The sequence below is a fragment of the Castanea sativa genome, chromosome 10 (assembly GCF_040712315.1).
Source record: "Castanea sativa cultivar Marrone di Chiusa Pesio chromosome 10, ASM4071231v1".
In the NCBI taxonomy this organism is placed as follows: domain Eukaryota; kingdom Viridiplantae; phylum Streptophyta; class Magnoliopsida; order Fagales; family Fagaceae; genus Castanea; species Castanea sativa.
In genome coordinates, this window is record NC_134022.1 from 35,941,724 (window position 1) to 35,965,985 (window position 24,262).

The window sequence follows — 24,262 nt, forward strand, 5'->3', positions numbered from 1 at the left end:
TTTAAGTTGTTAACAGAGACATAGCCCTGTGCAATGGAACCACTCAATGGGAATTGAAAAACTTCGGTTTTGATCTTATCAAAAGTGTGACCAATGTTGTCCAATGTGATTTGAATTTCATAGTAATTGTAGATTTGATAAAGGTTGTTGTTGTTATTGTTACTTGAATTTTAATACGGACAGGAGAAGATCATTGTAAGAAACAGAGGAAGTCAAGCATTTGTTGTAATAAGCATTTCTTGTAATAAAAATGACACAGCCCCTCGGCTCATAACAGAACATTTGTTTATTGTTGCAATAGAATAACATAGATTCATGTCAAAATTCTCATATTGGTGAGAGCCACGTGATAACAATGGGGCTCCTAACCCTGTGTACTCCATCCTTCCATACCAAACCTCCAAACTCAGGCACCGATTGCATAGATATTGTAGTGAAGGTAACCTTGTAAGACAGTTTTTGATATTTTCTGGTGAAGTTGAGGCTTTGTGGCTCGACATGAACAGATACACCTTTGAATGGTGAAACCATGGCATGGTAATTGGAAACAGGAGGGCCAACATTGGTGACAGTTCTGTGAAGGGTCAAAACAGCGGTGGATGCTTTCTCTGGGAACACAGCTGAGATAGCTGGGTAGTTCAAGTCCCCAGGACTGGCAAGAGAGTGTTTACAAGACCTGTTTGAATGCTTGGAAAAAACTTTAAGCTGCGATGGAGTTAGACTCTGTGTGCATAAGAACTCAAAGTAATCCTGAGCCTCAATGTCATAAACCAAACCTGGGTCAAGAGCCCTTACTGGGTCAATGTGTCCAGCTCCATGATCAAAAGGGCTTGAAGTTGCATCTGTTGAGGCATCTTTGAGAAAATTGCGTGTATTATCATGAACATAAGCTGTTGTCATCAGAGCAGACTTTATTGCAGCTGGACTCCAATCTGGGTGCCTAGCCTTCATCAAAGCAGCAATTCCACTAACATGAGGGCATGACATTGAAGTTCCGGACAGTATGTTAAACTTCACTCTCCGGGGATCTGTTGGTAAACTTGATGGACCCAAGTTTCCAGTCCAAGCAGCAAGAATGTTCACTCCAGGGGCTACCAAATCAGGCTTCAGAATTTCGAGGGTCAGAAAATTGGGTCCTCTAGATGAAAATGCAGCCACCACGGGAGAAGGCCTAATTCCCAACCGAGTACCAAGAAAAGCGAAACTTGCAGTGGCATTTGGACTTGTTGACACATATCGTTTGATTGCTTTCCCTTCTGTTTCTCCTATTGCAACTGCAGGAAGAAGATGACAATCTGCAACCAGCTCTTCTCCATTGTTAGCAGTGTTTGAAAGAATCATGCCAACCCCTCCAGCTTCTTTCACCACCTGACCCTTTTGCACACGAGGACTAATGCCTCTGTCACATATCACAATTTTTCCTTCAACAATATGCCTATCCAAAGTTCCATCTAGACACAAAGAGCTGGGTTCAAGGCTGCTTGAGTTACTACCCATATATACTATTGGGTAATTTTCTTGCTTACTATTTATTAACAGCATCCTTTCCTCTTTATAGAGTGAAACCCCATTCATAATTCTGCCATTTCCCAACTTAACGATGGCTGGAAAATCTCTATCCATGGTGCTTGCACCAACTGTGGTAATCCAAGGTGACACGTTTGTGAGGCTGACAGGGTCTGGCCCTCCATTTCCAGCTGAGCAAGAAACAAAAACACCCATCTCCATTGCTCCAAAAGCAGCAATTGACAAACTGTCACGGTAATAGGAAGAGACTCCACCGCCCAAAGATATTGACAAAACGTTTACCCCATCAGCCACAGCTCTATCAACCGCAGACAGAATATCTGAGCTGAAACACCCACCAGCCCAGCACACTTTGTAAGCAGCAATTCTAGCACCTGGTGACATTCCTCTGGCTGTCCCATTAGCATAATTTTGAAGGTTTGCACCACGTACAGGAGAGCCAGCAACTGTGGCTGCAGTATGAGTTCCATGCCCATCTTGATCTCTAGCTGATTTGAACTCAGTTTGCCCATTGATTTTCCCGGTAGCAGCTTCATATCCCTGGTAAAACACTCTTGCACCGACAATCTTCTTATTGCAATGACGTTCCTCGAACCCTCTGCCTGTCTCACATTTACCTTTCCAACGAGAAGGCACTGGTGTCATGCCCATGTCGTTGAAGCTCTCACTCTCTGGCCAAATCCCAGTGTCTAGTACTCCCACTATAACATCATGGCCTAAGATTTTTTGACCCCAGACGTTATTATTAGTACTATATCCTGCTTCCAGACGAAGGAACAAGGGACTCCTTGTAGTGTGTAGCTGGTACTTTGTCTCTGGGAATATAGCCACTACCCCATCTTCTTCCTCTAGCCTCTCAGCTTCTTCTTGGCTCAACTGAACAGCAACTCCATGAAAAGCAGTCTGGTAATTGTACATTATTCTATCTTCATCACCTTCATTTTCAGGCTCTAGCAGTACAGATTTTACTTTGGCTGAGTACCAATCTAGGTGATTGGTAAATGAGTTTGGCATTGCCGACTTGTCCATTTGGACAATATAAGTCTTTTTTGCAATTTGGGTGTCTGCGGAGAGGGCTAAATTCAAAAACAAATAGCTTATTAGAATCAAAAACACCCCTTTTACTGGGTTTTCTGCCATTTTCAGGCAAGAAAGAGGAAATCTTTTTTGAACAATGATTTAAAAAGAGAGCAAAGAAGATGAAGAGGAAAGATTTAGAAGGTTATTGGAAATGGTGATGTGAGGGTTGAAATAACAGAGATTGGGAAGAGAGCTTTACATTATCTTCTTGTGCAGGCAATAAAGAGGGTTAGTTGTTTCATGAATGCACAACTTAAAGAAGATTTAAGAGGAGTTGGCTAGTGGCAGGTGGAAGAAGTTAATTTATAGGCCGTGCTATGCTAGCTACTCTTTGTGGACCCTCAGATTTTCAATGCATGGTAAAATAATTTCTTTGTCGTAGACAAAGCTAGGCTGTTCAATACCACTTTGGTCACTGAGGCAGTAATTAATAATTTATAGGAGGTTCATGACATAGCAGATGAGATGACCACCAGCTGGGTGTGCCATTGCAAGCGGTGAGTCTAGGAGTTATTGATTTTGGGAAAATTATTGTTGAACACTGTGAAGTTCACACACCGTACCCAAAATACTTTGGCATTTGCGCCTTCAAAATACGATTTTAATTATAAATGATTAAATTTTATTAACCTATTTTGATATTTAACTTAAAACTTTTTAAAATTAATTAATTTGGCCTTTAAAGATAACTTAGGATCCGTTTGGATAGAGTTTATTGCTGAAAATTAAAAACTGAAAACACTGTAGCAAAATAATTTTTAAATGTGTGAATAGTATCGTGAGACTCATTTTTAATAAAAAAATCCTGTAAAGTGAAGTTTGTGGGTCCCATAAACAGTACACGAGACCCACAAATGTGCTGAAAGTCAACAAAATGCGGTTACTGTTCATGCATAATAACATGAACAGTAGCCTTGTCCCCCCTGACCCGTGTTGCAGCAGCAGAAGAAGAAGAAAAAACAAAAAACTCAGACGCAGACACTCCCGGAGACGCAAACGCTGTATCCAAACTCAACCTTAATCTCTAAATCATTTGAGAAAAACTAATTAATTGTTTATAGACTAAATTGACTTTAAGGACCAAATAACTAGTCTTAAAAAGTCATGAACTTCGTTAATATTAATCTGTATCTCAAAATATATTAGTAAAATTTACCTTAAATTTAAAATCACAATTTATCAAAAATTATGTTTTGCCGCCACAATTTTAGTTGACGTGGCGCTTTTACATTAATTATACACACGGGTGTGTCATTATCAGCTCTCTAAATTTTGTTAAGTTGGTGGCAATTGACAATGAAAATCTGAACATCATGGTAGAAGATGTGATTTGTGCAGAATTTCTTTAATGCTGGTGGGGTTATTTTGTGCTAAGATCTGAACATCTGGTCCCCACATTCCACATCCATAGAAATAGAATGCTAGTGACCTCTTTTTTTTTTTTCTTTTTTTCTTTTTTTGGGTGTGTTGATATGGAAGAAATGATAATAGCGTCCACGGTCCGAAATTCTACTTTATTTTACTATTTTAAAAAGTCATTTTATCATTATATCATACAATTTTATAATATTTAAAACATTTTAATTTGTACTCATTAAAATAATATATCTACAAAATAAAATATATTTTTTATTTTTTATTTTTTTCTAATTTTCTCCTCCACCTTCCCTCAACCTCTATTACAGCACCTCCACTGCCTAGTCACCACCACCACCACGTCTCCACCATGCCCATCACGCCACCACTGCCCACTGCCCACCAAAATCCCACCGGAACAAAAACCCATATAAAAAAATAAAAAAAAAACCCACACCGTGACCCACGCCTACCAAAACGCACGACCCAGACTTCGCCGACCAAGCATGACACAGCAACCCACCCTCTCCGATTCAAACCTTTGTCAAACTCATCGTAGCCATTGAAACCATCTCCAGCAAACCCAGCCCATCGATCCACGCCGATCCAAACCCACCATCAACCGATCCCAACCCACCACCATGCCCAGATCAAACCACGAACCCAACCCAGCTCTAGTGCAAGCCTTGAACAAGAAAGAGAGATGTGAGATGAGAGAGAGTGAGGACCGAGAGAAAGAGGGACTTTACAGGGAGTGGGAGACGAAGAGACAGAGTGGGAGTGAGGGAGAGAGGACTGAAGGAGAGAGAGAACTGATGGAATAAAAAACTAATATTTAGCTTTAGAATTGTGCTACAATGCAATTTTAAAGGTAGAATTGCACTATAGCAGTATTGCAAAAAAAATTGCAATATTTGAATTTTGCATTCCCAGCTGCTGAGCACTTTGGCGCTTGAAATGCCAAATGTAAGGTACATTTGGCATTTGGCCCTCTAGCTGCGGATGCTCTAAGTGGGTAGTGTGGTTGATTAATTTTATGTATATTTTTACACATTTTTTTACTTACACTTATTTCAAAAAATTACAAATAATATTACTTAAATTCTTCTACCAAACAAACCCTAAGTATTTTTTGGTAATCTTTGCTGAATTATTATTATGCACTATTCCTTTTGAAGTCGAAGTTTTTTTAATTTTTATTCTATCTTCGTGTTCAGGGAAAATACTTTTAATTTTAGTCTATCTTCAATTCTTCATAGCAAGCCAATCATGATGAGTTTAGATTGTTATATTGAATTAATTTTGTTGAAAGTGATTTCTCATAAATATAGCATACATTTGGGTTAGGATTGAAAATTAAAATTATTTCATTATTAAGCTTATTTTATTACTAATTATAGGCTTCATTGCACTTATTGGTACTATTTATGAACCTTACTGTACTATTTCAACTTACTTTTACTTTTATTTATAATACCTTCAATAATAATTTTTTTATTTTAACAAAATAAGCTATGTCTAAATATACCCACAGTAAAAGCAATTTCCAGCAATTTTTAGATGCATATTATTGTGGTCGAAAATGATAGTGTACTAAATGATACAGAGATACCAAACTTTTTTGCTATCTATAGCCAGAAACATGAGCGGAGGCAATGTTGGGGAGGGTAGCCATTATTATAGGATGTGTTAGGATTTCAATAAAATGATGAAAAGATGGGCTGAGGTCCTCTACCAGCACCATGCGTTGTTGTTGACTGGTTGGAAATTTGAATTACCTATCAGTGCAGTCAGATTTATCACTTCCCTCTTGGGCAGGACAGCTCAAGTTGATCCTGTAAATTATATAATGACATGATTTTCTGTTTATTTGAGAACAACTTGTTTAATTTTTTTACTAAAATTTTTTTGTTAAAAGTGTAGTAAAAAAAAAAACTTGTACTTCAAAAAAATGAAAAAAAAAAAAAAGCTTTTAAAAAGTTTGTATATAATATCTAAAAGGTAAAAACCGAACTTATAGCAAACCTTAACCCTAATAAAACCTCTTATCTACTACTATTAGTAGCATGTTCTGTAACTTCTGTTGGCTTAAGCATATATAATAAGAGTATCTAACATATATTTGATGCGAGAAATAATTATTTGTGTAGAAGGATGCAAAGGATCTATTTTTTTATCTTCATCTTCATGCATATGGTAATACTTTGTTAATACTTGAATCCGCATTTTAACAAATTAACAGAGTCTCCATATTGATTGTGATGTAGAGTTTGAAATTGCATTTAAACTTCTTTTTATCAGGCCAGATATTTTTTTCTTTTCTTTTGTTAATGACTTTATGTGTGTGTGTCTCCAGGTAGCAATTGCTTTCAATGCTAGGGCGATCTGGTTGTGTGAGTGTCTTTTCCTGTGACACTTGACCTGTCTAAGAGGGGCTTGGTTTTTTGCGGTCCTGTTTTACTTCTTGTTGGAGAATTCCTCTCAATGTTTTATGAGTATATAGATTGGAGTTTCTTAAGAACTTATTGTCTAGCAAATTGTTGGCTTTGCAAAATATGGCTAGATTTTATGTGAATTTTTTCTCGATTCATTGATCTGAAAATTTTAACGTAAAAAAAAAGTAAAAAACTATCATTTAAATATAGACAAAGACCTATTTGTGCCTCAATTTTCTTCATTATATCTATATCTTATTTTCTAAAATCAATTTTACATTACATAAAACTGAATCATGCATTGTGATTGTTATTCAGTTTGGGATGAGGTTGGGTAACGTATATAATGACAATTTAATGAGACGAGTCTGAATCAAACCAATGGGTCTATCAATTCTTACTGAGAGTATTAAGCAAACATGTGGAACCAGTAGTACTACTTAGCTTTTCGCTTGTAGAGGACAATTTGGCAACCGTCATTTATCATATACATCAGCTGTCAAAATTAAACCACACTCAATTACTCACCTATTATCTCCCTAGTGAGTTAAGTGAAAGAAATTTAGTTGAGCTACTGAGTAGTTCATGAGTTAAGACATATATATTAAGTAAAGAAGGTGATGGTGGTTGTGAGAGTAATAATGGTGATGTTGATGAACATAAAGGTTAGTGATGGTTAAAAGTATGTGGTTTGAGTTGTCCATCAATGGAACAGGAAATTGAAAAACATTAATTTGTTTTTGTTATATCATTAGTTAAGTTTTCAACCACTTCTCTCTTTGGTTTTTTAATTAAAAAGAAAAGATTCAATTTGTGCAAATTTGGATAATTTGATAGTTGGGGTGGAGTGGAAGAATTTAAATCTTAAATATTTTTATTAAAAATACCAGAAGTGTCAACAAATTGAATTCATCGTTTTAGCAATGGGTTTTGGCATGATGGCAATTTGTATTGAGGCTAACAGGTCAGTATATACAAGACCAGTGCAGAAAAGACGTCTAAATGTTAATTGTTTTTTTTTTGTTTTTTTTTACCCTACAAAAGCAAAGGCTACTAATAATTGTTAGTGCATACATGATACATGCACAGACTCGAGGACACAGCTGCCCCACATATGTCCAGCTCCTGCATGTTCTTAGGTATTAGGATTGGATATCCTCAAATTGAGCCGTACCCTTCAACAAGTAATATAGCCATCCAATTCCTTTTTGGTAGAAACCGGGAAAACGTAGAGAGTTAACGCTTCAAGTTTCTTTAACTGGTTTAACTAGTCGTACACTTATGCGATTTGTGAAAGTATATAATTATTTTTTAATTTATTTTTTAAAATTTGTAGAAGATTGTTTTCCCTATAAATTAAACAATTTTTAAAATTGTTTTTCATATTTCTATCTCTACTAATTTACCATTCATTTATATTGGGTGTGTTTGATTGGTATTATTCCTTTATAAGGTTGTCTATATTCTTCAAAATTATGTTATAGTACTCTATATTTTTTTTTTGTACAAATAAACTTTTTAAATTTCAAATAAATTATTCAAAATCTTCGTTCTCTTAAAGGAGATTATTATAATAATCAAAACTCATAACAAACTTATACTTAATATAAATACTTTATTCTCTATATTTTATTGCATACAATTTGTTTTCCCTAAAAATTAAACAATTTTAAAAAGTAATTTTTATCACTTTATATTTACAAGTATATAATTTTATAAATTCTTATTGATATTGTAAGGTCACAATTTGCACCTAAGTCCAGTAGTAGAGAGGATATAGGCCCAAAGAGTCCAAGACAATAAATTTGTAGAGAGTGAGTTCTGAATCTAGTTGTTTGTGGGCTTAGTTAACAATGGTAATGGCTCTAGATCATAAAACAATAGTGATTGACAAGTTTATATGATGAAAAACCGTCATTGGACTCAAGCCAATCGAGGAGCTAGATCTTATACTACTTTCTTCTTTGAATGAAGATTACAAGAATACTCAGTCTATAGTGTTTTTCCTTTTCTTTTCTGATCCCCTTTTCCAAAATGTCTCATCTCCCTTTTATATCATTTTTCTTTCTCTCTACATCCTCCACATTTGGATCGGATTACTGATTTGGATACTTGTCCCATCAGCCCCTCCCTGAAATATTTGGTAATAGTTGTAAGGCTGAACTTTGATGCTCAGACATCACTTCCCCATTAATGCGGCTAAAGGTTTAGCTGCAGAGCATTTAATGCGATGGTAGTAGCTTTATTTCGGACATTTCATAGCCCTTCTTTCTATCCCGCACATCCACCATGCATACCCTTACTTACAGGATCTCCTTGAACATTGCTTTTGGACGTTGGGCAATACTTCCCGACCTCGACTTTATTTAGTCGAGGACGGTCTTCTCCTCGGACCTCCTTCCGGGATGACCTTGATCAGTCTTTGCCGCTTTATCCACCAACACAGCCTCTTAGGTCGATATTCCCACATTCTCGGACCATTTTAATGTCCTTGGATTGGGCCTCTAGCCCAATACACACTTCTGGGCCCATTGACCCTACATATATTATTCTTTTTCAAAATGGTCCATATTTTTTTAAATATTGTTATTATATGCCCATCAGGAAAGAAATGCAAGACTGAAGCACATAGACAATTCTAAGGTAATCTTTCTTTTGAAGGCCAATAATCGCAAGAAAGTGGGCCTTGTCTTTTCTAGCCTTTGTTCTTCAATCCATTTGATTCTCTTCATTTTCATGTCCCAATCTAAGAAATTCTCCTGTGCACTCAAATTATTATTATTATTATTATTATTTATTTATTTATGTTTAACTCTCCTCTTTCTTTCGCTCTTCTATTAGTGGTTAACAGGTTTTCCTGCACTAGCGAGATGAAACTAGTGAGCAATCATCACAGCTCTCCTTTCCTTATTATATGATAAAAAACAAGATTTATAAATAAGAGACCGAAAGCAAATTCTTGAATTTGTTACAACTAAAATTTTTAAGTTTTAAAGCTATTATTCAAAATTCTCATTCTCTTGAGGAGATTATTATAATCAAAACTTTTCATAAAATTACAATTCATATTACTCAAATAATTGATAGTACTCTCTTAACTCAAACTTGTCTTTTCCCATTCTTAAGTAATTACACTGAATTGGACCAAAGTGAACCAAAATGGAAAAAATTAAACCAAATAAACTGAATAGACCAAAGTGGACTAAATAGACCGAATTGGACCTGATGAACCAAATGGACCAAATTGGACCGAAGTGGACTTAATGGACCGAAATGAATTGAATTGAACAAAGTAGATTGAATGAACCTAATTGGACTGAAATTGACCAAATGGACAGATTTGGACTGAAGTAGACCAAAAATTCGTTAAGCTTGTTTAGGAAGCATCATAACCTTCATGAATTATTTTCACCTCGATTCACTGTAAAAGATCTAGTCAAATTTTGTCATGTTTGTTTGATATTAGAGGATAACCTCATTAAGTGGTGACATGGCTTAAATTATGTTAATAAAATTTGGCTAACTTCTACATTTGAGATTTATATATCCTACTTGGACTGAGTATTCTTTACAACTAAGAAATCTAGCCAACCTATTGCTAGTTCAGATAATTAAAGCATAGCTTTGGTAGTTTATGTTTCCGGTATAAATATCAGAAGATGCTAGTTGAGTAGTAAGATTTTTTTACCATAATTTTAGATTTTGAATGCTATAGTTTAAAGAAGGATTTTACTAATGTATTCCATTAGGGTAAACAATAGTATACTATTTTTGGAAAAGTTTTATCGGGAATTGAAAAAGTTTTACAGCTTTTTCAATTCTCCATAAAATGTTTCCAAAATAAATGGCTTAATGTATGTGTTAAAATTGGAGGGCATACTACAGGGCAGAGTAGCATGAGGCAAGCTGCAAGTGTTCTAAGTGATGTGGCAGTTGCTGAGACGAAGTGCACTAGCCAAGACACAAAAGTGCTAGGAAGTGCAGCACTTGCTGATAAGCAGTGCAGGGATCAAGCCACACAGCAAGCATCAAAGACTGACCTGATTAGCAATGAAGTTTTGGAAGTCATTGAAGCAATGCCACATCATGATTTCTTCACCCAACAACACTGAAGACTTAGATTCCGTGATTTTAGGAGGTAGTTAGTTTTGGTTGCCACGTGTACATTCTAGAAGTTTCAATAACTGATTGTAACTGTTTTTGGCGCCATTTCCTAGTTGATCGTTGTTCACTGTGTATATAAAACAGGGCTTGATGTATTATTTAATTAACTTCCATTCTTGTAATCATTTTTTCAATCAATGAAATTCTCTCAGTTTTATTTAGATTTCTCTCAGATTTTTTCAGTATGCTTTAAAAGCACAAATTAACTGGACCCTTTAAAGAATTGTTAATTCATTTATTTTTGGTGTATTAGTTGTAATGGGATTATGAGAGATAGGGATGTATTTGTATCATCTTTATAATTTCTCTATGTTATTAGTGAAACTTTTTTCATCATGTTGTTCGTGCACATAAGCCTAAACCCAAACCCAAAGCATGTAAATGTATTAATGTAGTATTTCCTTTATGATTCTTTTAAAGATATATACTCATTATAATTTGACTACACTTGACAATAAATTGATACCAAATATTCCACTAACATTATTGCTTCCAATGGATCCTCTGATTGGTGAAGCCCAGGCCGCCCTTTCGGCCCTCAATTTGGTGGTGCACCATCGACACACTTTTGTTTTGTTTGAAGGAGATTCCTTCCAAGTCATAGAAGCTCTCAACCAGCTCTCCTCAATTAAGGGTTCTTTAATTAATTTCTTTATGTTGTTAGGTTTTTTGTTTTATTAACTGACATATTAATTATTCGGCCCACAATTACCTTACTTGTTGGGCAGCTTATTGTAAGTGAGATGAACCTTTAAATGTCTCCTCTTTATGTTTAGATCTTCTCTCCGGGTTCTAGAAATGGGTTCAGCCCTCCCCCTCTTTTGCCTTTTTTTTTTTTTTTTTTTTTTGAGTTTCCTTAAGGTTTATGCTTTCTCATGGCCGTGGGTAGACCGTTGCTGCTACTCATAAAATTTCACGTCGTATAATTTGTAATCCGCAAACCAAGTTGCAACTTTGCATGTAATTGTTTTGACGAGACTTTAGGGCCCTGGAGCCTTAGCCAAATTCCTGGATTCCTTGAAATTGGGCTCTGATTACTTTGTTTCCCCATATCCACATGGCCCCTCATGATTGACAAATTAAAAGAAAATTTAAGGCTAAAATCAAAATTACATCATTAAATTTTAGATCGGTCAATTATAGAGTTCACACTTCTTATCATCAAGTTGCTCATTCGGGCGAAAGGCCTTGTTCTTGAATTTGCATTTCTCCATGCACAGAATACTTGGAGATTTAAGGGGAAAAAGATTCAAATTACAGAGTTAGTAACATATTGTAAATATCTCAAAACAAAAGTTGCTCATTCGGTCCATAAATTTCCCATAACCATTAAAAAACACTTCTGTGTTATTAACAATTATTTAAATTTGAGTAATACTACATCTACAACATATTTTATAACATTTTTTACAAATATTTTCCATTACTAATTTTTACTAGTTTTAATTTGGACTCGCTATTAATATCATTTTTTCACTTATCAACAAGGTAACAACCACTCCTCATATTAGCAGATTGTAAAATTAAAAATATTTGTAACTCTAACATTTTCCTTAAAATTTCTTTTAAATAAAAAATGAAACCTATTTTTTAAAATAAAAAAGCACTACATCAAGGTCCATCAATAGAGTGAATCAAAGAGCACTAGATTATCCATGGTCGAAACCCATTAGCAAATACAAATATAAAATCAAACTCATATAATTGGCAACAGTGTGTAAACCTTAAGGGTATGTTTGGTTGGGTAGATTTTAGGGAGGATGGAAAAAAAAGAGTAGAAAATAGGAGAGAAAATTAGTGGGATGGGTGTTTGGTCGAGAAGGGTAGGGAGAGAGAAAAGTGGTGGGGCCTAACTGTTTTATCTTTGGACCCACCAAAATTCAATCTCTCCAAAATTGAGAGAAAATGGGAGAGAAAACAATGTCTGTCAGACAAAATTGCTCTTCTCCATCCAACAACTAACTTTTTGTTTTTTTTCTACTTTTTGTCTTTCTTTTTCTTTTTTTTCTTTTTTTTGTCTGGATAAAATTTCTTCTTGTTTGCATAGTATGTTCACGTTGGTTTGGTTTTGGTTTTGGTTTTGGTTTTTTTTTTTTTGTTTTTTTTTTGTGGATAAAATTTTGCACAGCATACGTTTGTTCTTTTTATGTGTTTTTTTTTTCTTTCTATCCTTTTAGTTCACAGTCTAACCAAAAATTTGTTCCTTTTCAGCTATCAACAGAACACAGAAACAGAGCATATTAGACAGCTAAAGAAGCAAAGGGTAATGACCAAGAAAGCAGGGGAGGTAGCACTCAAATAGGGGAGAAAACATGGATGCAAGACACACGGCTACACCATAGAGCCCACAAGCATACCAACACGGCCAAAGCAAACCCGAAACCCCAAAATCCTAAACCAAACACACTTTGAAAATACCCATTCTGAATAAACCCAGATTCAACGCACATAGCAAACTTCAAGCAATTTCGTAGTAATCCATGAACAAAGAAAAAAGGAAAAGACCCATACCTTTGAGTGATTGGGTCTGCACAGACCTGCTACATCACGCACACAAAAAAGAAAAAAAGAAAAAGAGAGTGAGATAATGAATAGAAAAGGAATCGTGTAGAATCTAATGGAAAACAAGAGGCAATCATGTTTTTCATCCGGTGAAGACCAATCACTTACCTTACAAGTGATTCTCTCAATCAAAATTTTCTCTGTGAGGAAGATGGAGGCAGCAGAGGCGCAGAACGCAGATGTTGACATAAAGGGTATCAGATACGTTATTTGGCGCTAATATTGAGTGAAAAAAAAAAGTAAGCACGGGAAAAAAATAGTCAGTCATGTGGATCGAACCAATGCGCTGGTTCATTAAAGGGCTGTGTTTCAGCGTGAATCTCCGTGTTTCTTCGTGTTTTCATAGGTGAGTGAAAACTGAAAAATAAATACAGCTCGAGACCAGTTTTCAGTTTCCTTCACAATTTGGAAATTGAAAATAGTTTTTGTTGTTTGCCTAAAAACGGTTACCAAACAAGTTTTTTTGCCTCAGGAAACAGAAAATTGTTTTTGAAAATAGAAAACTGAGGAAAAAAACAGTTACCAAACATATCCTAAAGTGTCCATACAGATTTTTTTTTAATAATAAATGTGTTACTTTTTGTTTATATATTTAGTAAAAACATAATGGCAAATTTATATCAACTTTATTTTTCATCCTCTCATTTTTTATCTCAATAAAACAAAATTTTTTTTCATCCCTCCATTTTTCCTTCCCTCTAACCAAATATAAATGAGGGAAAACTTTTTTTTATCCTCCCACTTTTCCTTCCTCCTACAATTTTTTATTTTTCTACTTTTCCATCTTTCCAACTAAATGGACCCTAGGGTGTGTTTGTTTAGAGGTGAAATAGGGTGGATCGAAAAATTTGCAGAGAAAATTGGAAGGAAAACTTTTTTGAGTGTGTTTGGGTGGGTGGGAAGGAATGAAAATAAATGGTAGGGCCCATTTCTTTTCTCCCCCAAACCCACCAAAAAGTTTTCTCTCTAAAATGGAGAGAAAACTGAAAGGAGAAAATAAAGCCGCTTAAAAGACAAAAATACCCTTGTCTAGTTCCTATCTTTTTTTTTTGATTTCCTGGGCTAAGAGTGGCACATTGCCTCTTTCTTTTTCTTTTTCTTTTTTTTTTCTTTTTTTTCCTGGATGTTGCTACTTTTTTTTTTTTTTCCCTTTTTCTAGGCTGTGGGTGTGACAGTTGTTTTGTATTTCTTTTTTTTGTTTAACTAGACATGATTTTTTTTTTTGGGACATGATTTTTATTTTTTAATAAATTGGGTGATTGCTTTTTCCTTTTTGGTTGTTTGTCACTTTTTTGTTTTAATTGGACATCAGTTTTTAACAAACAAAAAAGAGAGAAATTAAAATCTTTTCTATTATCTCACTTTTCACACCTCCAACCAAATGAACCCTACAAGAAAAGAGGCATGAAACTCAAACCCGAAAGGAAAAAAAAAAAAAAAAATTCAATTCACCCTTGTCCAAAACCCATATGCCACTACAAATCTAAATCAAACTCATACGACATTTGATATGATAGGAAAAAACCAAAAAAGAAAAGAAAAGAAAAAAAAAAGCATTAATATCAAACCCACTCAATCGGTCACCTAAAGCCCGAAATTACAATCACGTGCCTTCTCCAAAAACAAATAAATAAATCAAACCCCGAGTTCCATAAGAGCACAAATATACGAAGGAGGATAGATATAAATAAATCAAACCCAAAAATTAATGTCGGTTACTATTAAGGTACATAAGAACACAAATATAAATAATTTAATTAAAGAAGGTTGAAGATAGATAAATTATTGTATACAATTGATATATACAAAGGTTAATTCTTGTTCTTGTTATAAACTCACCGTTGCACACACTCCATAGTCCATAGATACTCCTTTAAAATCGTTTAATTGATTTTTTTGAAAATACAATTTTGGGCAAACTACAACTTATCGACCTATAGTTTGGCTGAAATTTAAGTTGCTTACCTGTAATTTAAAATTTGACATTTTATACACCTGAGGTTTAACCAAAATTTAAGTTACTTATTTGTGATTTGAAATTTTATGATACAAGTGTTTCGATGAATAGTTTTTTATTTTATTTGGTAGTATATTTTTAAGTTTTTTGTGTTTTTGGAAGAATGAGACATAAAAATGGCGCAAAATTATATATTTAGTTCTGTTTTTGAGTAAAGTGTCAAATTTCAAACCACAGTAACATAAATTTCAACCAAACTATAAATGGGTAAATTATAATTTGTTATACAATTATAATTATAATTATAAAATGGTAAAATGGCATTAAGTGTTTCGTACACATAATGTGGTGATCACTGCTCATATACAAATCTACCGTTTATATTACATATTTCGTACGACTACAAGAAAATCAATGACGTTAAATGCGTCATATTTTCCTTTACAAAAAATAAAGGTTTGAATCTCTATTGCCCCCACACTCGAATAAAGAGGATAATTGTAAGTCTAGGACAATTCGGTAGAAGTGCAACCACTTAATGCAGTCGACACAATTAATTCCACAGTCCAACAAACACTTCAAATTACCCATAAAATTAAATAAGCCAAATGAAATGACTAACTGAAACTATGCATGCGTTTGTTTTGATGATTTGGATTGTGTTTGCGTTTGGCTGGTCTCATGGCATTGTTCATAGCTCAGCCAAGCACTAAAAACGCATGAAGAATTTTTGCTACATTGTTTTTACCAATTAAATAAGCGGTATCCAAATACACTTTATTTCTATATCAATGCATTAAGGACAAAATAAAACCCTAATTAAAGACAAGGAACAATTTAAGGGTTCTACTTCTTCTACATGCATGTTTACAGTAGAATTAGTGACCATATTAATTAATAATTATCAGCTAATCCCTTAATCAACGTCCATGATTGGATAACGACAAATACAGTCAGCCCATGGGCCCCTCTTGGACTCTCCAATAATGGGCCTTATGCACTCCCAAACCACACTATTGCACTTGGGCCCACTGCCCATACCAAGTTGCCAAACCTTGTCACCTTTGTTCACTCTTTCTTTGGCTTCCAAGTAAGCCAATTCATACCACAATGAAGAGGAAGATTGGTTACCAAACCTGTGTAGTGTCATTAATGCAGCTTCCATGTCTCTATCACCAAGCTTTAGCCCTTTCGCTATCTCTCTGATCACTGGTCTCCCTGATGTTGGCAAGCAAAAATGCTGTATCACTGTCTTGAAATTCGGCACGTATATTTCACTAGATTTGTCTATAAATTTCTTCCATAAAATTGAAACACCATGCCAAAGTTTCTCTGATAAGGGCAAGATTGAAGAACCAAGAACTGTGATGTTTGATCTGAGAGTTTCTCCAGCGACTTGTAGTAAATCTCTCTTCAGTGAAACCCCAAGATTTCCTTCAGAGTCCTCTTCGCGAAATGCAGAAAAATAAGCCTTGTCATCAAAGGCTCTTTGGGTTCTCAGTGTTCGAAACAGTAGGTATTTTGAGTACTTCTTTGCTTCTTTTCTGTTGGAAAGCAAAATGGCTGCACTTCCTGTTCTGAAGAGGCAGTTAAGGAGCAACTTGGTTCGGTCATTTCCTGAGTACCAACCAGAAGACAAGATTTCAGTGCTAAGGACAAGAGCATAAGAGTTTCTGTGGATTTTTAGCAGACTTTGAGCCATATCAATGGCAAGAGCGCTTGCACTGCAGCCCATACCAGAGAGAGTATAGCTCTTAATATCACTCCTCATGGAGTATTTGTTTATGATAATGGAAGAGAATGAAGGACAGGGACAAAAACCACTACAATTTACGATAAGAATATCAATGTCACGTGGGGAGAGACCAGTTTTGGAGAGTAGGTCTTCCATGACAGGGAAGAGCACCATATGGACTTCTTTGATGGATTCTCGTAGATGGGTTTTTGGTGGAATGTAGTGTAAAGCTGGGGGCACACAGGTCTCTTCACTTTGTCCAGAAGTAGTGAGGATTTTAGCCATGAAAGAGAGGCTTTCAGCGTCATGGAATTGAAACAAGGAAGCATTTTCAAGGAAGGAAGCGAAGGGGATTCTGCAAAAGCTTGGTGGTTTAAAACATGAGAAGTCAACTAAATAAACAGGAGGAGGTTTTGAAAGGAAGATTTTGAGGATGAAAAAGAGGATGAAAGAACAGAGAAAGAGAAAATGGAAAATGGGTTTCCATTGATGCAAGATGAAAAATGCTTCTATGGAAGCTAGAAGTATGACAGTAGAAAAGCTTAGAAGTTTTAAGAAAATAGAATGAAGTTGCTGTGACAGAAGAGTGGAGGGTAGGGTAGTGGTATGTTGAAGAGGGTCATGGCTAAGCTTAGACAAAGACTCCATTAGAGAGAGGTAGTGGAGCTAGAACATGGTGATGGTGGCTCTGAGGCCTGTAGTGATGGGTATAAATGAACGATTTAAATGACGGACAGCATGGTTATCAATGCAAGTTGGTACAAATTTCTTGTGAATCGCAGGTGGCAGGTGAGCCAAAGCACGCTGTAATAACTACAAAATAATAACCAGCTGGGAGCATTTTCTCTGGTCAAAAGTCTATGCTATCATTTCATAGACTTACCATGTTTCTAGAAAAACAATGCAAAAGATTTTGTAATGTAGAGTGATCAATTCCTTATTTGATTTTAGTTGATGTCATAAATATGGATACGTATTAGGGTGATCTAATGAATGGTTCATAGTGACAGGCATCGATTCCCAAAAAAATGAAATGAATGTTGGGTAAGGGTAGGCAACAGTTGGTTGACTGTCGTGACCTAAAACACTTTCAGATTGGCAACTAGTCTACACTTCTTTGACAGCTTTTCTTTACCTGAATTTTTTTTTGAATTTACTATCATTTTACTGCATGCTATTCATGGTGGTTTGTTGGAGGCAAGGACTTATGCTATGAGATCAGAAATATTTTCATGATGAACTATATACTGAAATGGCTCTTTAAGGTGTTCCAAGGATATGATCTTGTTCATGAAAAACTCTCATAAACTAGTGATTATTGGATCACAATTGTTGTATTTGGGGCCAGTAAGACCCATTATTCTTGTAAGAGTAGAGGGCATCAATTGTTATCTAACGTAACATAGTATAAAGTAATTCCATGAGGGCAAAAAGGAGGGAAAATTGGTAGAGCAAAAAAACCATAAATTTTTTTTGGGGGCGTCGTGGTTAACCTAAATTTTATAAGAGCATTCTCATCGAACATTCTAAAAAATTTAGTATTTATCATTTCAAAACACTACTTTTACAATTTTAATACCTTATTTTACAATATACTAAACATTAAACATTCTATTTTTTTTACAACTTCATTTAAATATTATTTCTTTTAATATTTTTATTCATTTTTATTATTATTTCTCACTCTCTCATTGTATCTCCATCTTTCTCAACCTGGTCTAGAAGCTTCTCCCACCTCCATGGCCTAAGCTTTTCACCTCTAACCACGGCACTCAACAGAATTTAAAAAAAAAAAAAAACCCACCCACCACATGGCCTCAACCCATGAAACAACCCACAACAATCAACCACCAAATCAATCAACCCACACCTATAAGCCAAAGCCACCCCAATCAACTCATACCCATGACCATAAAACCACTCAAGGCTGCTCAAACCCACCCACAACCCAGATCTGATTTTACAAAACCGACCCACTACAACTCAAGGCTTGCAGTGGCTCCGGCAAGGCAATCTTGAAGAGCCGGTAAGGCGATCTTGCGGGGTGGGCCAAGGCAATCTTGAAGAGTGCAAGGCTTGCAGTGGCTCCAGCGAGGCAGACCATCGCCATGAGAAAGAGGGAGACGAAGAGCATAGAGAAAGAGGGACACAGAGAGGACAGAGAGGCAAAGAGAAAAAGAGACCTGGAGGGAGAGAGAGAGAGTAAAAAAAAATTTACGATCCAACTACAGTGAGCTTGTATTGATACAAGCTTACTGTAGCAATATGTCAAACATTTTGCCATTTGAAATCTTTGATGGAGTGGTTTTTTTTTTTGTGTTTTGATGGTAAAATTTAGCATATATCCCTTTTTAGCATCCTTAATGGGAATGCTCTAAAGGGTGGAACTATGTATTGCATTAGTTTGAAAATTATTATCTTTACAAAAATAATTTAAAATTTTAAGCTTTTGGCTTCGGCCCCTCCTAAAAATTTTGAGCTCGATCTTCCTCTCAAAATTTATGAAGTTAGATTTTTTAAATACAAACAGTCTAAATATTTGAACTTTTTATAAAGCAAAAATTATTTTACAAATGAGAATAAAGCTGCAAGTATATTATAATACTATTAAAATACCTAATTTACATTCATCTTTTCTTTTTTTTCTTTTTTTAAAGTTAAGTCTATTGTATGGCTATTTCTTATTGAACTTTTATATAATCTTAAATGAAAAGATTATATATAATTGAAACTAATCTTGTTAAAAGTTCAAAGGAGAAATTAAATCAAGAATTTTAGAGTGGTGTTACTTCCTTTCTCATAAAGCATTAATTTTTTTCAATAATTTTGTTTAAGTAAATACAAAGGAACACATATATGCATATCTGTCTATGTTTATATATTAATATATGCATGTGAGCTTATGTGTGTGTGTGTGTGTCTTGGGGGGGGGGGGGGGGGGGGGGGGTGCGCGCTCGCGCACGCGTGTATTCACTTGACATATATTTTGGGAGGATTAAGACTTAATTTGTTTAGATATTAACCATAAATATGCTTACACTAACAAGAAATTATTATTATTTAAAAACCTTTGAGGTTTCCAAGTGGTATTTTTTCCAATGAAATTTTGATAAACATAAAAGCAGTATCAATTTTAATTAGAAAAATGCTAACAAATGTCCTTAGGACAATGGTTAACAATCTATTTAAAGAAATTTTTTATGGAGAAAAAAAATAATTAATATTTTGACAGCTTTTTCCATTTTTTCCATAAAAGTGGTGTTAAAACTTTTCTAAAATGTATTATTAACCATTACCTTAAGGGCACCTGTTTGCATGACCTTTTTAATTATAGTCGAGTTGGGTTGGCAAAGTAAGAGTTCCTTCCACCTAACATTCGACCCAAAATCCACATTTTTAAAGCTCGTAAACCTACAACTTCGATTGACCACACCACTTGAACTCACTTTCAACTCTTTATATAGGTGGGGTGTGTCAATTTATTTGGGTCCCTAAGACTTAAATCATATGTCTCTTATTTGACAAAAATAGGCTTTATTAGTTGAGTAAGCCGTAATCCACACATGTCCTTATAATAGCGACATGAGATGATCCGTTAGATTACATGTTTGTCTTGCAATATCAAAATATTCAAAGACATAAATTTTTATTATTAAAAAAATGAAAAAAAAATGAAGTTACTGTACATTTTACTACAAATGATTAAGGCGTGACAAATAATATGACTTGATGCCAGTTCAATAATTAATAAAAAAAAATTGAATACTATGTCTATAATTCGTGACACATCAAATTGTAAAATTTGAAGTACTCTTAGTATTATTCTAATAACAAAGCACATTAAGGTTGCATTTGGTATTAGCTTAAAAGGCTAGTTATTTATTTATTTAATATTTAGCTTATTTTTACTACTATTCAACTTATTTTTGCTATTATTCCTGGGTCTCATTACACATTTTGGTACTATTCATGGGTCCTACTGTACTATTTCAACTATTTTTTAGCTTTGTCTTCAATACTTTTAGTAAAAAAAAAAAATCAGTTTCAGCTAAGTGCCCATTTGGGAATAACTTATTTAGCTGAAACTAAAAACTTTTTGCTAAATGTACTATAGATAAATTTTAAAAATAGTTGAAATAGTACAATGAGACCCATGAATAGTACCAAAAAGTGTAGCGAGACCTATAAATAGTAACAAAAATAAATTAAATAGTAAAATAAGTTGGTTTTTTACTATACCAAACACAGCTTAAATAAGTCGTTCCCATACAGACGTTAAATAGAAACAATTGTGTTCATGTCACATGTCTATCTATTTTGATTAATTTAGACTAGTATGTGGGTTAATTAATGTAAAAAGTTAGCATTTTGCAATACTAGTATGTGGATCAAAGTACCATGTCAACATTATAAGGACAAAAGTATTATAAAAAATCAACAATTATGTTCGCACAGTAAAGTATAAGCGTTAATACTCTGTTTGTTTCGATGGAAAATACTGTGTAAAGATAGTTTTCCATATTTTCTAGTATTTGGTAGCATTAAGATAAACAAGTCAAAGGAAAACTATTTTTGCTCAATATAAAAAGTATGGCTTATTTTTAAAGATTGTTTTTCACTAATTTTTGTTTTGGAAAATAACTCTATTTCACAGTAAGCTAAATAAGGGAAGTTAAAAAATTATTTTTCAACTCATTGAAAATTACTACCAAATATAGAAAAATGAGGTAGTTTTATAGAAAATATTTTTTAGAAAAATTATTTATTTTCTAGAAAACATTACTGCTGAAACAAACAGAGCATCAAAATAGTACTTGAAATGAAATTTAATTACATACTTTTGGAATAAAAATCGCATTTAACCTAGTTGTTAATTTGGTATGAAAATAATCGATACATCAACTTTGTGCATTTATGAATCATTTATGGATCATGTGAGGGTCCATCACCACTCTTTTTCAAAGTTACACCCCAAAATAGGGTGGCTAAAAAGGACCAACCACTGTTTTAAAAACCGGACCAGACCAGCCAGTTCAACCGAGAAAACAAGTACAGTCCGGTCTGGTTAAAGCATCAAAACCGGTCAAAAACCAAAATTTTTTTTAAAAACAGTTTGATGTCTGGTTCGGTTTTTAAAACCATGGGACCAACCATACAAAATGCATGGCATGAGGAGATAATCAAGAGCGTCCTTATTTGGCATTTGGATTGCTTGTCCCTACTCCCTATCCATCTGTGAGTGTGATCACTGATAAATTAACATCTTCAACCCAAAAAGCGGGGGAAAAAAAAGGATCGAAAAAAATGATTATCATAAGTGAGTTCAGTTATTGGATATCATTAAGGCATTTGATAATGAATTATACTTTCATGAAGAATATAAAAAGCTGTTAAAAATTAGTAGTTTTTTTTTATTATTAAAATTTTAAAAAATATTTTCTAAACCAACATCCTTAAACTATTTAACCCATTATAAATTGACCCAAAAACAAAAACAAAAACAAAAACAAGAAAACAAACGACAACAACAACCATGCAGGGATTCCAAACTTGGTCCACAGGCCATCTGCTGTATCACTATCCTCAATGTGGATATTTAGAGTTAGGACCAAAGAACAAATGATTTTAATGTGGGAAATGTTAACAAATGTCCTAAAGATATTGATTTAGAAACTAATTTTGGAACATTTTATGAAAAAATAATTAATTTTTCAGTTTTTTATATTTTTCATAAAAGTAGTATTAAAAATTTCCTAAAATATTATTAGGTACTCTTGGAGTACCATGACTTTAATTAATGGGACTCACAATTTTGTGAGAAGAGGGAGTACGCATTTATGATACTCCAGAAGTATATAATAATTTTCCAAATTTTCTAGTATAATTTATTAACAATTATCTTAAAGGTACCCATTAACCTCACCATTTTAACCTTATCTTGTTTCAAGCATGGAAGAAATAATTGCTGGTTTGCCCTGAATTATGAGAAAACTTATGGCCCATTTGGTAAAAGACTTTTAATAATGTTGTTATTTTATAAAAATACGTGTAATATTATTTAAATACTGAAAACTTAAACAATAGCACCAAACACCCCTTAATAAAATGTAGTTCCCAGAATTTCGAAAAGATGCAGTCATGAAAGGCTATATAGAGTATGCTAGACTACAGAGCTCATATCGGATTTCATCAACTCCTGGGAAATGGGAATTATAGTGCAACGGTTTCGGTAATAGTTGTGAAGGGAAAAATCTATAGAAATTGCAGCTGCCTTCTCTCTTTTAACTTGTAAAGGAGCTGCGACAAGTTTTGATGATTTTAAAACGAGTACCTTGAAGGTCTCAATTTCAAAGCAATCACAAAGTCCAAGGTGACCCATTGTTGACTTCTTGAACCATACCGAAAGACCAATTGGGAGTTGGGACACAGAGCCCAATGGGCTCTCAGATGTTTGTCGGCATAGATTAAGTCCACGGACCCAAGATGCACAAACCTGCATTGCTTGAGGTGGAAACCTTGATAGGATACCCAATTTATTTTATATTTATGCCGGGATTGTTATCAGAAACAACATATAAGTATTGTACTTGATATAATAGTAATGAATGATTGAGAGTAAAAGTAAAAAATAATTTTCAATCTCAACCATTAAAACAAAAATATTAAAAAGAAATAAAAATTTAAAGTTAAACAGTTAAAAATGTAAACAAAATTGTGAAGGAAATTGGGTAATTGCTTGGTGCAATTGCACCTAATCTTAATCCTTTATGCCTAATTAGGAAGTTCTTGGGAGTTGTAAATCTTGTGACCCATTGCACATATATGAGAGTTGTGGTTTTGAGTAATAACAAACTATACTACTACTCAAATGGTCTCATGCAATGTATTGTTCTGTTTAAGTGGACGGGTAGTGACCACATGCATGAACTCCTTTATTATTATTGTGGGGAGTAAAAGGACCCAAATGGGCATATGGGCCTTTGGGCTGTAACATGGAGGGCCGACCTGCTCCAGGATTAAACTCTATGAGTTGGCCCATACGCCGAGGGTCCGCGGATACAGCCGAGGACGAGTTTCTCCTCGGACAAGCCCTAGAGAATTCAAAATTTCATTATGAAGGTCAAAGCACAACTCTGGAAGGACCAGTGGTTAAAAGGGGACATCCTGAATCTTCTAGATGCACCAATATTAAAGAAAATATCAAGAGTAAAGGTTGCCACCTCCGCATTAAAGGCTCTGCACCTACCTCCCTGGTCGCATTAATGGGGAGGTGACCCCTGAACAGTGAGGTGGAAACTTCTAGTCACTGTTCAAAATGTATCAGGGAAGGAAGTATAAAAGGGGGGTAAAGGCCAAAGAAAATGGGGGATGAGAAAACTAAGAAAGAAATTAAGAAATTGTAATCTTAAAGGAAGAAAGAGAAATAAAAAAGAAGTAGTTCTCGGC

The 24,262-nt window shown here is 34.5% G+C and overlaps 2 protein-coding genes and 1 long non-coding RNA gene across 3 annotated transcripts; all 3 read right to left on the bottom strand.

Annotated features, from left to right (window-relative positions):
• Window positions 1–219: 219 nt before the first annotated feature.
• LOC142613949 (subtilisin-like protease SBT1.3) lies at window positions 220–2,819 on the bottom strand. The gene has a single exon (XM_075786471.1). It carries the CDS (start codon window positions 2,665–2,667, stop codon window positions 328–330), a length of 2,340 nt encoding a protein of 779 aa, XP_075642586.1. The 5' UTR covers window positions 2,668–2,819; the 3' UTR covers window positions 220–327.
• An 8,790-nt stretch (window positions 2,820–11,609) lies between these two features.
• On the bottom strand, window positions 11,610–13,301 carry LOC142613073 (uncharacterized). The gene is made up of 3 exons (XR_012840230.1): window positions 13,233–13,301; window positions 13,074–13,099; window positions 11,610–11,786 (listed from the first exon to the last, which is right to left on the bottom strand). It is a non-coding gene; the product is annotated as an uncharacterized LOC142613073 (long non-coding RNA).
• A 2,537-nt stretch (window positions 13,302–15,838) lies between these two features.
• On the bottom strand, window positions 15,839–17,500 carry LOC142613035 (3-ketoacyl-CoA synthase 6-like). Its single transcript, XM_075785213.1, has one exon. It carries the CDS (start codon window positions 17,462–17,464, stop codon window positions 15,998–16,000), a length of 1,467 nt encoding a protein of 488 aa, XP_075641328.1. The 5' UTR covers window positions 17,465–17,500; the 3' UTR covers window positions 15,839–15,997.
• Between the last annotated feature and the right edge of the window lie 6,762 nt (window positions 17,501–24,262).

What these genes read in the sequence shown, in the direction of transcription:
- LOC142613035 (XM_075785213.1), bottom strand. Translation starts at nt 17,464, where the DNA reads ATGGAGTCTTTGTCTAAGCTTAGCCATGACCCTCTTCAACATACCACT.
- LOC142613949 (XM_075786471.1), bottom strand. Translation starts at nt 2,667, where the DNA reads ATGGCAGAAAACCCAGTAAAAGGGGTGTTTTTGATTCTAATAAGCTAT.